The following is a 14,872-nucleotide window of genomic DNA, read 5'->3' on the forward strand; positions in this document are numbered from 1 at the left end:
CTAAGTCTTGACCTAATATATATATATATATCCCTGAAGTAACATGGACAACAACAGAACACTCCACAACTCTAATGTATATACTACATTATATGAATTCATCTCACAAGTATATAGAATATAAAAACAATACAAAAAAAGATTAACAGTGCTGACAATTCATTAAACCATGATGGGGGTCATCTGTCTGGCAACAAACCATGAGTTGTTGCTGTGGAATAGCCATTAAGTGCTTGGTCCATCGATCTCAAACTAAACCTTGGTGAAATGGTGCCAGTTAAAAATGTGTTTCTTTWWAAAAAAAATGATAAAAAGCTACTTCTAGAATATTTCGAGATTTTTGGCCTCAGTTGACCACAGTGAATTTAACAATTCAGACATGTAAATCGGATTAATTGAAGGCTTGAAGAAGTCACATGATTGCAAATACAGTACATGATTGAGGCTTTGAAATACCCACACAACATCTCGACTCCACACTATTGCATTCAAGCAACAGCACAAAAGTGGAATCTTAAATTATCCCCCAAAAAATTTCAGACAAACAATGAATTACATTTTTTTTTTAAAGGTGTGAAATGGCCTTCAGTCATTGGTTGTGTTGAAGTGGTCCCCACCTCCTGTGCCTCACAGAGAAAAAGGAACCAGAGGTGCTCCCCAGGCAGAGCCACTTGCAGTTCTCGGTCCCCAGTTCAGCAAACTGGCGAAAACATTGGTCACAGCCCATTAAATAAGCCAGGAAAACATTTGGAGGACGTGCAGTGCAGCCATTAGACCATACAGGAGGTTTTCCTGTCTTTTCCAGGCTCCAAAGCTCTGACACCTCAACAGTCTTACGTGGGTTTATTTTCTGTAATATATACTGACGGTGTATAGCTGCCAGTCTTTTTCTGAGATACTTTTCATCCGACGTGTGAGAGTCCCATGCACAGCCAGGCAGGGTTGCTCATCTCACGCAGACAGGTAGTTAGTTGAAAGGGGACAGGTCCAGGATGAACTCTCCGATGCCAATAAAGTACATGACCTGTGCGATGCCGAAGAGAGGAGCGATGACCAGCGCCCTGCAGCCTGCTCCCTTCAGGAAGGCAGAGGGACCCTCCTTACGCATGATCTTACTGCCATGAGACAGAGAATAAATAAATCATCACTGCTTGAACTGCAGGAATGTGTGTAAATCAATTATTATAGACCTCACTGGTTGTGAAGTTGCAAAAAGATCAAAGGCAGGAAAATACAAGTATTAAGAGTGATAAGACTGACTCCGTACCTGACACAGTCAACCACACCGTTGTAGCTCTCCTCACTGGCGCCTTTGTTTAGAGATTGCAATCTCGTTTTCACAACTGGAATAAAGTGCGAGAACTTGTTATAGCAGGAACTACAGCAGTAAATCAAACCCACATTCCACTAGCTTAATAAAAGTGGGTCAACAAACCGAGACAGAGATTACGAACTCACCATCACAAGGATTGACTGCCACAGCTGCGGTAGAGCCAGCCAGACAGCCAGAGAAGAAGGCCCAGTAGAAGGGTGCCGATTGATCTTGAGAGGGCTGGCCCAGCCGGTTGAGGTGGGCGAACAGTGGGAAGTAGACCATGGAGAAGGGAACATCTCTGAAACACAAAACAAGTATTTCACTGGTTGGTAAATAAATTCAGCAAAGAAAGAAAACGTCCTCTCACTGTCAACTGCATTTGTTTTCAGCAAACTTAACATGTGTAAATATTTGTATGAACATAACAAGATTCAACCACTGAGACACAAACTGAACAAGTTCCACAGACATGTGAATAACCAAAMATTTTKGGGGGGTCAAAATCAAAAGTAAGTCAGTATCTGGTGTGGCCACCAGCTGCATTAAGTACTGCAGTGCATTTCCTCCTCATGGACTGCACCAGATTTGCCAGTGCTTGCTGTGAGATGTTATCCCACTCTTCCAAGACACCTGCAAGTTCCCAGACATTTCTGGGGGGGGAATGGCGCTAGCCCTCAACCTCCGATCCAACAGGTCCCAGACGTGCTCAATGGGATTGAGATCCAGGCTCTTCGCTGGCCATGGCAGAACACTGACATTCCTGTCTTGCAGGAAATCACACACAGAATGAGCAGTATGACTGGTGGCATTGTCATGCTGGAGGGTCATGTCGGGATGAGCCTGCAGGAAGGATACCTGAGGGAGGAGGATGTCTTCCCTGTAACGCACAGTGTTGAGTTTGCCTGCAATGACAACAAGCTCAGTTCGATGATGCTGTTGCACACCGCCCCAGACCATGACGGACCCTCCACCTCGATCCTGCTCCAGAGTACAGGCCTTGGTGTAATGCTCATTCCTTCGACGATAAACGCGAATCCGACCATCACCCCTGGTGAGACAAAACCGCGACTTGTCAGTGAAGAGCACTTTTGACCAGTCCTGTCTGGTCCAGCGACAGTGGGTTTGTGCACATAGGCAACGTTGTTGCCGGTGATGTCTGGTGAGGACCTGCCTTACAACAGGCCTACAAGCCCTCAGTCCAGCCTCTCTCAGCCTATTGCGGACAGTCTGAGCACTGATAGAGGGATTGTGCGTTCCTGGTGTAACTCGGGCAGTTGTTGCCATCCTGTACCTGTCCCGCGGTGTGATGTTCGGATGTACCGATCCTATGCAGTTGTTGTTACACGTGGTCTGCCACTGCGAGGACGGTCAGCTGTCCGTCCTGTCTTCCTGTAGCGCTGTCTTAGGCAACTCACAGTACAGACATTGCAATTTATTGCCCTAACCACATCTGCAGTCCTCATGCCTCCTTGCAGCATGCCTAAGGCACGTTCACGCAGATTAGCAGGGACCCTGGGCATCTTTCTTTTGGTGTTTTTCAGAGTCAGTAGAAAGGCCTCTTTAGTGTCCTAAGTTTTCATAACTGTGACCTTAATTGCCTTCCGTCTGTAAGCTGTTAGTGTCTTAACGACCATTCCACAGTTGCATGTTCATTAATTGTTTATGGTTCATTGAACAAGCATGGGAAACAGTKTTTAAACCCTTTACAATGAAGATCTGTGAAGTTATTTGGATTTCTACAAATTATCTTTGAAAGACAGGGTCCTGAAAAAGGGACATTTCTTATTTTGCTCAGTTTAGTTATAGATTTAAGCTATAATGCCAGAGAAGCCAGTGTTTGGAGTATAAATTGGCACAGTTGTTGTTAGGCCCGAGGCAAAGGCCCGAGACTGGCTGACAACATTCCTATCCCTTGCTTGCTATCTAGCCAACTACGGCTAACTTACGGTCACGTCAAGCAGTGCAGCCAGAAGTTTATCAAGTTTATAAATTGTCTGCCTGGACTGATGAGACAGTGGATTGCGCAGTCAGGTGGAAAAGAGTAAATAGGCATTTCAAAGTCATAGATTTAGCAGGTGGTAACTTGTGGAATAGACACCGACTGGAATGCATTTTTAACCAATTGGCATCCAGGATTAGACCAACCTGTACGTATACGCCCATGCTTGCTTACACATACATACATACATACATACATTACATAACACCGGCAAAAGTTTTAGAACACCTACTCATTCAAGGGGTTCTTTATTTGTACTATTTTCTACATTGTAGAATAATAGTGAAGACATCAAAACTATGAAATAACATATGGAATCATGTAGTAACAAAAAAAAAGTGTTAAAACAAATAAAAAAATATATTTTTTAATATTTGAGATTCTTCAAATAGCGACCCTTCGCCTCAATGACATTTTTGCACACTCCTGGCATTCGCTCAACCAGCTTAACCTGGAATGCTTTTCCAAAGGTCTTGAAAGAGTTCCCACATATGCTGAGCACTCGTTGGCTTTCCTTCACTCCGCGTCCGACTCATTCCAAACAATCTCAATTTGGTTGAGGTCGGAGGATTGTGGAGGCCAGGCCATCTGATGCAGCACTCCATCACTCKTCTTCTTAATAAAATAGCCCTKACACAGCCTGRAGGTGTGTTTGGTCATTGTCCTGTTGAAAAACAAATGATAGTCCCACAAAGCGCAAACCAGATGGGATGTTGTATCACTGCAGAATGCTGTGAAGGCTATGCTGGTTAAGTGTGCCTTGAATTATAAATAAATCACAAAGTATCACCAGCAAAGCACCCCCACACCGTAACACCACCTCCTCCATACTTTACGGTGGAAAATACACATGCAGAGATCATCCGTCCACCCACACCGCGTCTCACAAAGACACAGCGGTTGGAACCAAAAACAAAAATTGGACAGACGAAAGGACAAAATTTCCACCGGTCTAATGACCATTGCTTGTGTTTCTTCGCCCAAGCAAGTCTCTTCTTATTGGTGACCTTTCGTAGTGGTTTCTTTGCAGCAATTCAACCATGAAGGCTTGACTCACACACAGTCTCTTCTGAAAAGTTGATGTTGAGATGTGTCTGTTACTTATTTGGGCTGCAATTTCCGAGGCGGGTAACTAACGAACTTATCCTCTGAGGCAGAGGTAACTCTGGGTCTTCCATTCCTTTGGCGGTCCTCATGAGAGCCAGTTTTATCATAGCGCTTGAAAGGTTTTTGCTATTGCATTTGAAGAAACTTTCAAAGTTCTTGAAATCTTATGGATTGACTGACCTTCATGTCTTAAAACCTCTTTGGGCTAGGGGGCAGTATTTCGACGTCCGGATGAAAAGCGTGCCCAAAGTAAACTGCCTGTTACTCATGCCCAGAAACTAGGATATGCATGGGTAGAAAACACTAAAGTTTCTAAAACTATTAAAATAATGTCTGTGAGTATAACAGAACTGATACAGCAGGCGAAACCCCGAGGACAAACCATCCAACAAAAATAATAATTTCAGCCTACCACTGTTTCCAATGGCTGTCATGTTTATTATGACGCGAAATCCTCCCAGATTGCAGTTCCTAGGGCTTCCACTAGATGTCAACAGTCTTTAGAAAGAGTTTCAGGCTTGTTTTTGGAAAAATTTGATAGAATTTGTAGTTTTTCTAAGTGGCTCCCATTTTGTCTGTAGTGTTTTCATGCGTGTGGATGAGAGCGCTTTCTTTGTTGTTTATCTCCGGTAAAGACAATAACGATTCTCAGGCTTACATTTTATCGTTTATTTACGTATTAGGGTACCTGAGGTTTGATTATAAACGTTGTTTGACTTGTTTGGAGAAGTTTATTGGTAACGTTTGGGATTCATTTTGTATGCATTTTGAAGGAGGGAAACCGGTGGATTATTGAATGAAGCGCGCCAGCTAAACTGAGTTTTTGGGGTTATAAAGAAGGACTTCATCAAACAAAAATACCATTTGTGATGTAGCTGGGACCTTTTGGAGTGCCAACAGAAGAAGATCTTCAAAGGTAAGGGATTTATTATAATCGCTATTTCTGACWTTTGTGGCGCACCTGCCTGGTGGRAAAATGTTTTTCATGCTTTTGTATGTGGGGAGCTGTCCTCAGATAATCGCATGGTGTGCCTTCGCCGTAAAGTMTTTTTGAAATCTGACAGCGGCTGGATTAACAAGCTTTATTTTGATGTATGACACTTGTATTTTCATGAATGTTAAATATTTCTATTTCTGTAATTTGAATTTTGCGCTCYGCAATTTCACYGGATGTTGTCGAGGTGGGTCGCTAGCGGAACGCCTGCGCCAGAAAGGTTAAAGTAATGACGGACTGTTATTTCTCTTTGCTTATTTGAGTTGTTCTTGCCATAATATGGACTTGATCTTTTACCAAATAGGGCTATCTTCTGTTGACCACCCCTACCTTGTCACAACATAACCGATTGGCTCAAATGCATTAAGAAGGAAAGAAATTCCACAAATTAACTTTTGTCAAGGCACACCTGTTAATTGAAATGCATTCCAGGTGACTACCTCATGAAGCTAGTTGAGAGAATGCCAAGAGCATGCAAAGCTGTCATCAAGGCAAAGGGTGGCAAATTTGAAGGATCTCAAATATATTTTGATTTGTTTAACACCATTTTGGTTACTACACGATTCCATGTGTTATTTCATAGTTTTGATGTCTTCACTATTATTCTACAATGTAGAAAATAGTAAAAATAAAGAAAAACCCTTGAATGAGTAGGTGTTCTTAAACTTTATATATATAAGTTATATTCCTGTTTGTTTTCTAGCCCAGCGCCCCATAAAACAAATTACTTCACATGAGTCACATTCATGTGTAACAATCCCTTACCTCATGAGGGTGGCCCAGAGGCCTTTGTAGAGGCCCTGGATGCCTTGTGTGCGGAGAAGTTCCCGGGCGATCTGGGTAGCAGACAACGCACTGACTGCAGCGCTGGGCCCCGCGTTGTAGGACCTGCTCAGCACCCTGGTGGAAGCCAACTTAGTGGGTGACATCGAGGCTGGCTTTCTCTGCTGAGCCGCTGGGATGAAAAACAACAAAAATACATTCATATATTTGCATAAACTTCCATCATCAATCAAATCAGGAAAATACTGTGACCTTGCTTACCTAGCCTTCCTGCATCCTGAAGTTGAATCTTGAGCATTTCCATAGGAGTAGTAATGACAACCTGGCACATGCCTGCACCACATCCTGCCAACATCTCCTTAAACACCGTCAAGCCCTTCCTGCAACAAAGAATCAGATTAGAAAGCATGCATGGGATTGGTCTCGTCAATGATTAGTTGGACACGTTATTACACATCTATTACACTACATCAATCTTCCTCTTAATCTACTGTCTTTAAAATGGCAGAAATGTAAACTGTCACTTACTCATTTTTGCTAAGATACTGCCGGAAGAAGTCATTTGCGGCTAGTTTGATGGCCTTCTCAGGAGTGACCAGGGTCAGATTCACAGCAGCACCTGAAGACAAAACAATTGACCATTAGTCAAACCTTAAAAATTCATCACAAGCAAGTCAAGACAATGAGTTACATTAAAACATGAGAAACATGATGAAAGCAGAACATGAATGAGAAGAGACCAGAAAAGGGCATGCAGAGAGGATGGGAAATGAAAATTGAGAATGTGAAAAGTTAGGCTAATCTAATGTAAGAAAGACCAACATTTATTTAGAAAACTATGTGGGAAGAAGACTTTAGATTAAGGTGTAGGCTAGTCTACGTGCCAGTGGGGAATGGATAGACGAGAATGAAGGTAGCCTTAGCAACTACTACGATATACATTTTCCCAAGAACACTGAATGTCAATRATCACAAGTGTTGGTGAACGAACAGAGAAAGTCAAAAGAGTCGACAGGAGAGGTGAGAATAAGTTGTATAAAGACATGAAGGAGAAAAATATTTCACAGATAGCACATAAAAAAACAACAATGTTTGCCTAGTTGAAATAGAGCAGTGTAGTAAGAACCATTAAATGATTTGCCTCCAGCGTGGCTGCGCCATATCGGCTAGCCTCTCAATATCCCAGGGGGATCCACGTCTGTAATATGAAAAACACAGATGCAAAAAAAACAAGCATTCCTCACACAAATGGAGCTCCATAAAACGGGCTCCAACCTCCTCTCCACAATAGACACTGTTGCCCATCATAAATGTGTTACATACAATATTCAGTTTCAGTAAGGCTATAGTAATGCATTTCACTGAACACTGATCATGTGATCAATTGAAAATGTGACAATTTCCTTTTATAAAGGACTGATGGAGAATATTCTACCATTTGTCATTCAATTAAAATTCAAATGAGCATGAAGTAACAAACAATTTGCATAATGAAGGATGCATATAAACATCACTACATTGTGGTGACAATCTATCAATTTTTAAGGTCACATGTGAATATTGGTTTTTTTCTATCAGTAATGAGCAACTACTGCATTAATTATGAACAGCAACTTGACAGCTTATACTTTAAGTCAATATATAATTCAATTCTGATCAGTTTGTTGCAATTTCACTAATAACCCCCTGTTGACTAGGTATAGAACCACTACTATAAAACTAAGACTAAAAATGAAATTACTCTTACCTCTATACATGCCAAAGTATCCTTCTGATCTAACGGTTTTGACAAGGCAGTCCATCCTGAGAGAGAAAAGACATGTCAGAATGAGGGAAATTTCTCACAACAACTAATTATTTCATGAATAGCTGCAATCATGACAAAAAAGTTTCAAAGAGACGTCATCCAACAAATAATATGTAAATACAAAGTACAGCCATGTCTACCCATGTAGGTAAAACACAACTAAGGAACATCAAGGGGCTTAAGGCTTGGAGTGGAGATGACAGCTGAATGGGTGCACAGAGCAGAGGGAAATTTCATCTCCCCTCGCACATTCCTCAGGATTACTCAACGGGAAAGAATAGGACAATGGCGGGAGTCAGTCGTTACAGACACCGGATTCAAAACCTGGCATTAGTCTATGCTTTCACAATGGCAACCGGATTCTTTGAAGTTCTGACCAAGATATCCCATCCTATATATTTAGTGCARACCTGCTAACCTTGAAGAATTTACCAGTTGAGCACCTTTTAAGCCTAATAATGATGTTGGCAAAAAGACTGCCTCAATAAGAATGGTGGGCTATAGACTTATGGATACTTGGTAATTGCCTGCTCATCAGTAGCCAACTAGAAATATGTTTAAATGTTCAAATCAGGGTTCTCCCTAGGATTTTCCGACAAGGTGGTGCTAATGTAGGCCTACGGTCAGGAAGGGAAAACTCCAACGGCCATTTCCTGAAACCTTGAGTCTGAAACTACATCAAACATTGTATCCAAGTCTTGTGTATGATCCTAAATAAAATTGTAGTCCCAATGACAATTTTTCTAGGTTAAATTTTGGGGTAGTGATTATTCTAAATAATAGGTGTCGATGTGGATAGCCTAGTGAAAATGTAAACTGGCGTCTTAAATTTTGTTCGGAGAGAAAATTCTGAATAATTAAATTACTGGATGCAATGTCGTACTCTAGTTTACTGTAAGCTATTTGGAATATGAAACAACTGAACTAGGCCTATATGAGCTTGTTGCAGATCTTTATCCCTGACCTCATCCATCAAGTTAGGTCCGACTACTAGGCGACCATTCATTCAGCATGCCTTGTTGTCATTGGTGAACTGACTATTATCACATCATTAGCAGCCTACTGTTGACATAGCCATATCAAGAGGACAGATCAAGTACTGATTAATGACCATAAACTGTTCAGATTAGTAGGCCTAACAACTTTCTCTGAAGGACAGTATTGGGCGGAACAGCTCTCTCTGCCATGTCTGTTTCCATCCATGCAGCGACGCGCACTAAACTACCGCAACCCTGCACGTTTCCTTGCTCGTCAATGCCCTCACACCCACTACCTTTGCGGAGATCAAAGCATGTGCGGGCAAGAAAGTATTCTCACTTAGTTAACTAAACTCTGTAGCTAACTACCTTCATCGTAATGACGCCTTAACTAAGGAGCCAACTACAAAATAGTGGTTGTGCTTGACTAACACCAACATTTACATTTGAATCATTTAGCAGGCGCTCTTATCCAGCGCAACTTACAGGAGGCGCAATTAGGGTTAACTGTCTTGCTCAAGTGCAGACAGATTTTTCACCTAGTTGGCTTGGTGGTTCGAACCAGCAACCCTTTGGTTACTGGCTCAACGCTCTTAACCGCTAAGCTACCTGCCGCCATCTGTACAAATGTTATATATTCGGTTAACAGTTCGTTCTCTATTTTTCCCCTCACACATAAGTGGTATCAATGGACGAAGTGGGGAGCTGCCATCCAGTTGGCGGAAGGACAATAGTACTACGGCCACGGGACGGAGCGCTAGAGATTTTTCCAACTCGCCGAAGTCGTTTGACTGGCTCAGCTCCAACTTGAGACGGTTGAGTACCAGCTACTTTGAACTGTAATTGTGTGCATGGAATAAAAAATGCATGCATGTTGGCAGGTATGTTAGTGTCATCCTTCCATGCCTTTGAGTTTAAAAAGATTTATTATTATTATTATCATCATCCAATAAACGATCAAGATTTAGCTATGCAGTCACACGGCATGACATGAGAAGGGAGGACAGAGTAAAGGACTCACATGTTTTTGTAGGTCTGTTGGCCTTGCCTCTGGTTCTGTAGCCTGGTCTTTACCAGGTCGATGGGAAACACACAGGTAACCCCCACAATGCCAGCAATACCACCATTAATCAGTTTAGCTGGAAGGCTGGAAAAAACAGTTTGAGTTTATGTTCAGATTGGCATATCACAGAACTTCAACGCACTTGAAATAGATAAAATATAATGGATGCATGCCCTTATGAAAACTGTACTGATGATTAATTTTCTGGGGTTAGTAACATCTAGACATCTATTGCACATACAGTATGAGATAGAGAAACCTACAGTGACAGTACCTGATCTGCTGCTTGGCCATGGTATATTTCAGATAGGTAGCAGATGTAGAACGGAGCTGTGAGATCTTAGCTAGTTGTAAGTAGATTGTAGTGGTCAGTAGATCAAGTGCTGATGAGCAGCTGAGTAGAGTTCTGGAGGGGAAGAGCCAGGGAGATTATATATAGACTTTTAGTCTAGAGGACGAGGTACACAAAAGCAACATTACCTCCCAAGAGAATTCTCTTCGGTTATAGTCACAGTTGTGTATATTCCCCCTCAAGATGATACCATGACGGCCCTCAAAGAACTACGCTGGAGTTGATGCAAACTGGAAACCACATATCCTGAGGCCGCAATTATAGTAGCTGGGGATTTTAACAAAGCAAAACAAATTTTAGGAAAACACTACCGAAGTTCTACCAGCACATTGACTGCTGTACTCGCGCTGGTAAAACATTGGATCACTGCTACTCAACTTTTCAAAATGCCTACAAGGCCCTCCCCCGCCCTCCATTTGGCAAATCTGATCACGACTCCATGTTGCTCCTCCTTTCCTATAGGCAGAAAATCAAACAGGAAGTACCCATGCTAAAGTCTATTCAATACTGGTCTGACCAATCGGAATCCACGCTTCAAGATTGTTTTGATCACGTGAACTGGGATATGTTCCAGGTAGCCTCAGAATAATATCGACAAATACACAGATACGGTGACTGAGTTCATCAGGAAGTATATAGGAGATGTTGTACCCACTGTGACTATTAAAATGTACCCAAACCAGAAACCGTGGATAGATGGCAGCATTCGCGCAAAACTGAAAGCGCGAACAACGGCATTTAACCATGGCAAGGTGATTGAGAATATGGCCGAATACAAATAGTGTAGTTATTCCCTTCGTAAGGCAATCAAACAGGCAAAATGTCCCAATAGCCCCAATAGATCCAGAGGATGCAATCACCCTATCCCATCTGGACAAGAGGAATACCTATGTAAGAATGCAGTTCATTGACTAAAGCTCAGCATTCAACACCATAGTACCCTCTATTCTCATCATTAAGCTCAGGGCCCTGGGTCTGAACCCCGCCCTGTGCAACTGGGTCCTGGACATCCTGACGGGCCGTCCCCAGGTGGTGAAGGTAGGAAACAACACCTCCACTTCGCTGATCCTCAACACAGGAGCCAGAAGGGTGCATGGTCAACAACAACGACACAGCCTACAGGGAGGAGGTAGAAGTCGTTTTCCCACAATAGTTTGATTTTATTTTTTATCCTAAATCCAAGTGTCGAGTTTCTCTTTGGCATGTGATGAAACGACTGACGTAACAAATACTGCCCAATTTGCCATTTTTGTGTGTGGGATTACCACTGAGTTTGACATAAGGGAGGAATTGCTGTCTTTGGAAGCCATGCATGGCATCACCTGAGGTGAGGGCTTGTTTGAGAAACGTTTCTCAGCTATGAGCAAATTTGAGCTAAAGTTTGAAAAATTAAGTGGCCTTACTATAGATGGAGGGCAAGCCATGGTTGGCTGGAAAAAGAGGTTAACCACATCAGTGAAAAAATGAGTTGTCTCAGTCTTAATCCAAGTGATTTAATTGTATGCAACAGCATCATACATCAAGGAAGTCTGTGTGCACAGTCCCTGAAGCCGAACAATGTAATGGCAACTGTAGTGTCGACCATCAATTTTTCAAAAGCAAAGGGCTGAATAACCGCCAATTTAAGGAGCTATTGAGTGATCTTGAATCGGAGTATGGTGATCTGGTTTACCGGTGTGATGGTTGAGCCGTGGAAATATGCTTGCGCGGTTTTACGGACTGAAGGATGATGTAAACAATTCATGGAGATGAAGGGGAACCCTGTCGCGGAACTGAGTGATGACAAGTGGATGTTTGATTTGGCCTTCATGGTGGACATAACCAAGTATCTGTCTGACTTGAACGTCAAGCTCCAAAGGGTCGAACCAGCTTCTCAGCGATCTCCTGTAAAACGTGACATCGTACGAAATGAAAGCTGTGGCAAGTCCAACTAGAAAGGGGTAACACAGTGCATTTTCCTACTACGCAAGGACAAGAGCCTGAGATGACGTGGGAATATGCCGGTGAGTGTGGAAAGCTCGCAAAGGCATTTTGTGAGCAGTTTAGGGATGTGAAAAGTAAACAACTGGAGTTGAACATATTTGCAACCCCGTTTAACGTCGAACCAGCGGATGTGCCGGATGGCCTACAACACAAAGTCATTGAGCTGCAAAGCAATGATGAGTTCAAAGCCAGGTACAACAACCTCCTTCTCCTTGAGTTCTACAAAATGTACATTAGTGCTGAGCATTTTCCTGTTCTGAGGAGACATGCACTTAAATTTGCATCTGTGTTCGGGACGACCTACTGCTATGAGCAGTTCTTTTCCAAACTGATTCTTGCAAAGACTCGATTCCGCTCAAGACTGACTGACACAAACCTGGAAAACCAGCTGCGAGTAGCGTCATCTTCACTGCCAGCTGACATCAAACGCCACGTCAAAGATAAACTGTTTCAGCCATCGCATTAGAGGTGAGTTTGAACAAGTAATCATAATAGCATTATTTACAATACTAATATTTATTTAAATAGGACTAGCACTTTTCTAAATACTCAAGGAGACAACATAAGTCATATTTAAACAATGAAACCAATGTCAGTGATTAAAGTCACATTAACACATGAATAAATCAGAAAATAGCCAATTGTAATAATATGGCCCCCAAATTAATTTAGAAATATCCAAATGGCCCTTGATGGCAAAAAGGTTCTCCACCCCTGGGTTAGAGCGTTAGGCCAGTTATCGAAATTTGCTAGATCGAATCCCTGAGTTGACAAGGGAAAAAATCTGTCGTTCTACCCCGGAACAAGGCAGTTAACCCACTGTTCCCCAGTAAGGCCGCCATTGTAAATAAGAATTTGTTCTTAACTGACTTGCCCTGTTAAATAAAAATTGAAGAAATAAAGAGCACAACTCGTTGCTCCCAGTTCAAGTAGTACTGTCCACGTTGACCCACGTATTATAAACGCATTATTACAACCTGCTTGCTACTCTTGAGTAAAATGTGCGTGTAGCTAGTAATGTTAAAAAGTTAGTGCTAATCAGTGTCCTTTGGGTGTACCTACCTCAAAGGCATCCGTTTGCATGAATTGAAAGTGTTCTTGGCCCCGAGGCATCAGCTCAGTTGCTAAGTTAGCTAAGACACATTCCGTGTCAGCATGTGAACAAGATTCAACTCCAGTCTAACTTGTGTATTCATCTATGATATTTTTTACAAGCAACCTTATTCAATAACATTCATATGTGTTATTACCATTGCCTCATTTACTGACTTAGCTAATGTTAACATTACCAAGGCCATGGTAACGTATAATGACTAACTTATAGCTTGCTAGCTACCGTTAGTTAGCTTGTATTTATCTGGAAATTGCCAATTCAATAACTTCGCTAGCTATAGCTAACGTTGCTGAAACATTAATCATCAAGTATATCTATAGCAACAACTCGTACTCAAATCTCTGACATGTAATTTAGTTGCACTAGCGTGAGCTATTTGATTACGGGCGAGCTCGTTGGCTAACTTCTAACTAGCCGCTGCATTTCCAATAATGTATTGCTAGGAAAAAGATCACCGATGACATTACAATTGTAAATACAATGGTGAGACATTGATATTTGCCAACGTTCGATAATGATACTCACCTAAAATAAATGTGAAATGAGATCTTTCGTTCCTGTACTTGAAAGTATCGTCAGTCTCGCAGTCGTGTAATTTACTGAACGCGAGATAGTGGAAAATTCCATTCATTCATGTGAAGGAGGGGCCAAATCGTCAAACCTGGAGTTCCAATCCATCCAATCGTGGTTTGTTGATTTACATATTGACGGTTCATTGGTCCTTTTAGTTGTAGAAGAGCGTGTGGTGGGCGGTAGCATGCGCTCCACAGTAGAATATGGTCAAGTCCAACCCAGTATCTCATTAATTAGTACATAAAAACATTGTTCTTATTTGTACATAGTTAATGAGAGGCTGGGTTGCAACCAATAAACCGAATAAAAAGCCTTTTAATTAGATATTTGATGGCGTAGCTAGTTTATTTATGGCCTGTGTGTGCCATAGAAATATGATTACATCGCTACACTGGTGGCTGCACATTTTAAACTAAACTGTAATTCTCATTTTGCTGTCTGTATACAAATTGTGTAAATGTCAATATACAAATCTAGTTAATAAAGTTGAGTTAAAGCAGATAAATAACAAAAACATGTTAACTGTGGAGGCTTGGCCTTTGGCTTTTACACAATATAAGGCAGTTCCCACGATAATGAAAATCAACCATGTATACCAATTTCCTTCTGATGTGTGAATCTACTATATATTTGACTGTGTCTCACAGTATATGATCACACATTTTAGTACTTGCTTTTCTATGTCAACATGCAATAATGCTTATGTTCAACCAAATAGAGAAAAAAGCTTGAGCAAAGAGCGTGATGCGGCACAGGTGGCATTTGAGGAGGCACTACAAGAAAGCTAACACACAGCAATATAATT

General features: G+C 41.8%; 1 protein-coding gene across 1 annotated transcript; it reads right to left on the bottom strand.

Annotated features, from left to right (window-relative positions):
- Nucleotides 1–292: 292 nt before the first annotated feature.
- On the bottom strand, nucleotides 293–14,111 carry LOC111969738 (mitochondrial glutamate carrier 1). The gene is made up of 10 exons (XM_023995977.2): nucleotides 14,020–14,111; nucleotides 10,320–10,451; nucleotides 10,004–10,129; nucleotides 7,946–8,001; nucleotides 6,727–6,817; nucleotides 6,460–6,578; nucleotides 6,181–6,370; nucleotides 1,459–1,613; nucleotides 1,268–1,343; nucleotides 293–1,115 (listed from the first exon to the last, which is right to left on the bottom strand). The coding sequence occupies exons 2-10, from the start codon at nucleotides 10,337–10,339 to the stop codon at nucleotides 968–970; spliced, it is 981 nt and encodes a 326-aa protein (XP_023851745.1). The 5' UTR covers nucleotides 10,340–10,451; nucleotides 14,020–14,111; the 3' UTR covers nucleotides 293–967.
- Between the last annotated feature and the right edge of the window lie 761 nt (nucleotides 14,112–14,872).

This window comes from Salvelinus sp. IW2-2015, linkage group LG11, assembly GCF_002910315.2.
Source record: "Salvelinus sp. IW2-2015 linkage group LG11, ASM291031v2, whole genome shotgun sequence".
Classification (NCBI taxonomy): Eukaryota; Metazoa; Chordata; class Actinopteri; order Salmoniformes; family Salmonidae; genus Salvelinus; species Salvelinus sp. IW2-2015.

Bases quoted from the DNA above. Each gene is read 5' to 3' on its own strand.
- LOC111969738 (XM_023995977.2), bottom strand. From the start codon at position 10,339: ATGGCCAAGCAGCAGATCAG. The intron at 6,579-6,726 runs GTAAGTGACAGT...TCTTTGTTGCAG, and splicing joins CAGTATCTTAGCAAAAATGA to GAAGGGCTTGACGGTGTTTA. The intron at 1,344-1,458 runs GTGAGTTCGTAA...ACTTTATTCCAG, and splicing joins GGCAGTCAATCCTTGTGATG to TTGTGAAAACGAGATTGCAA.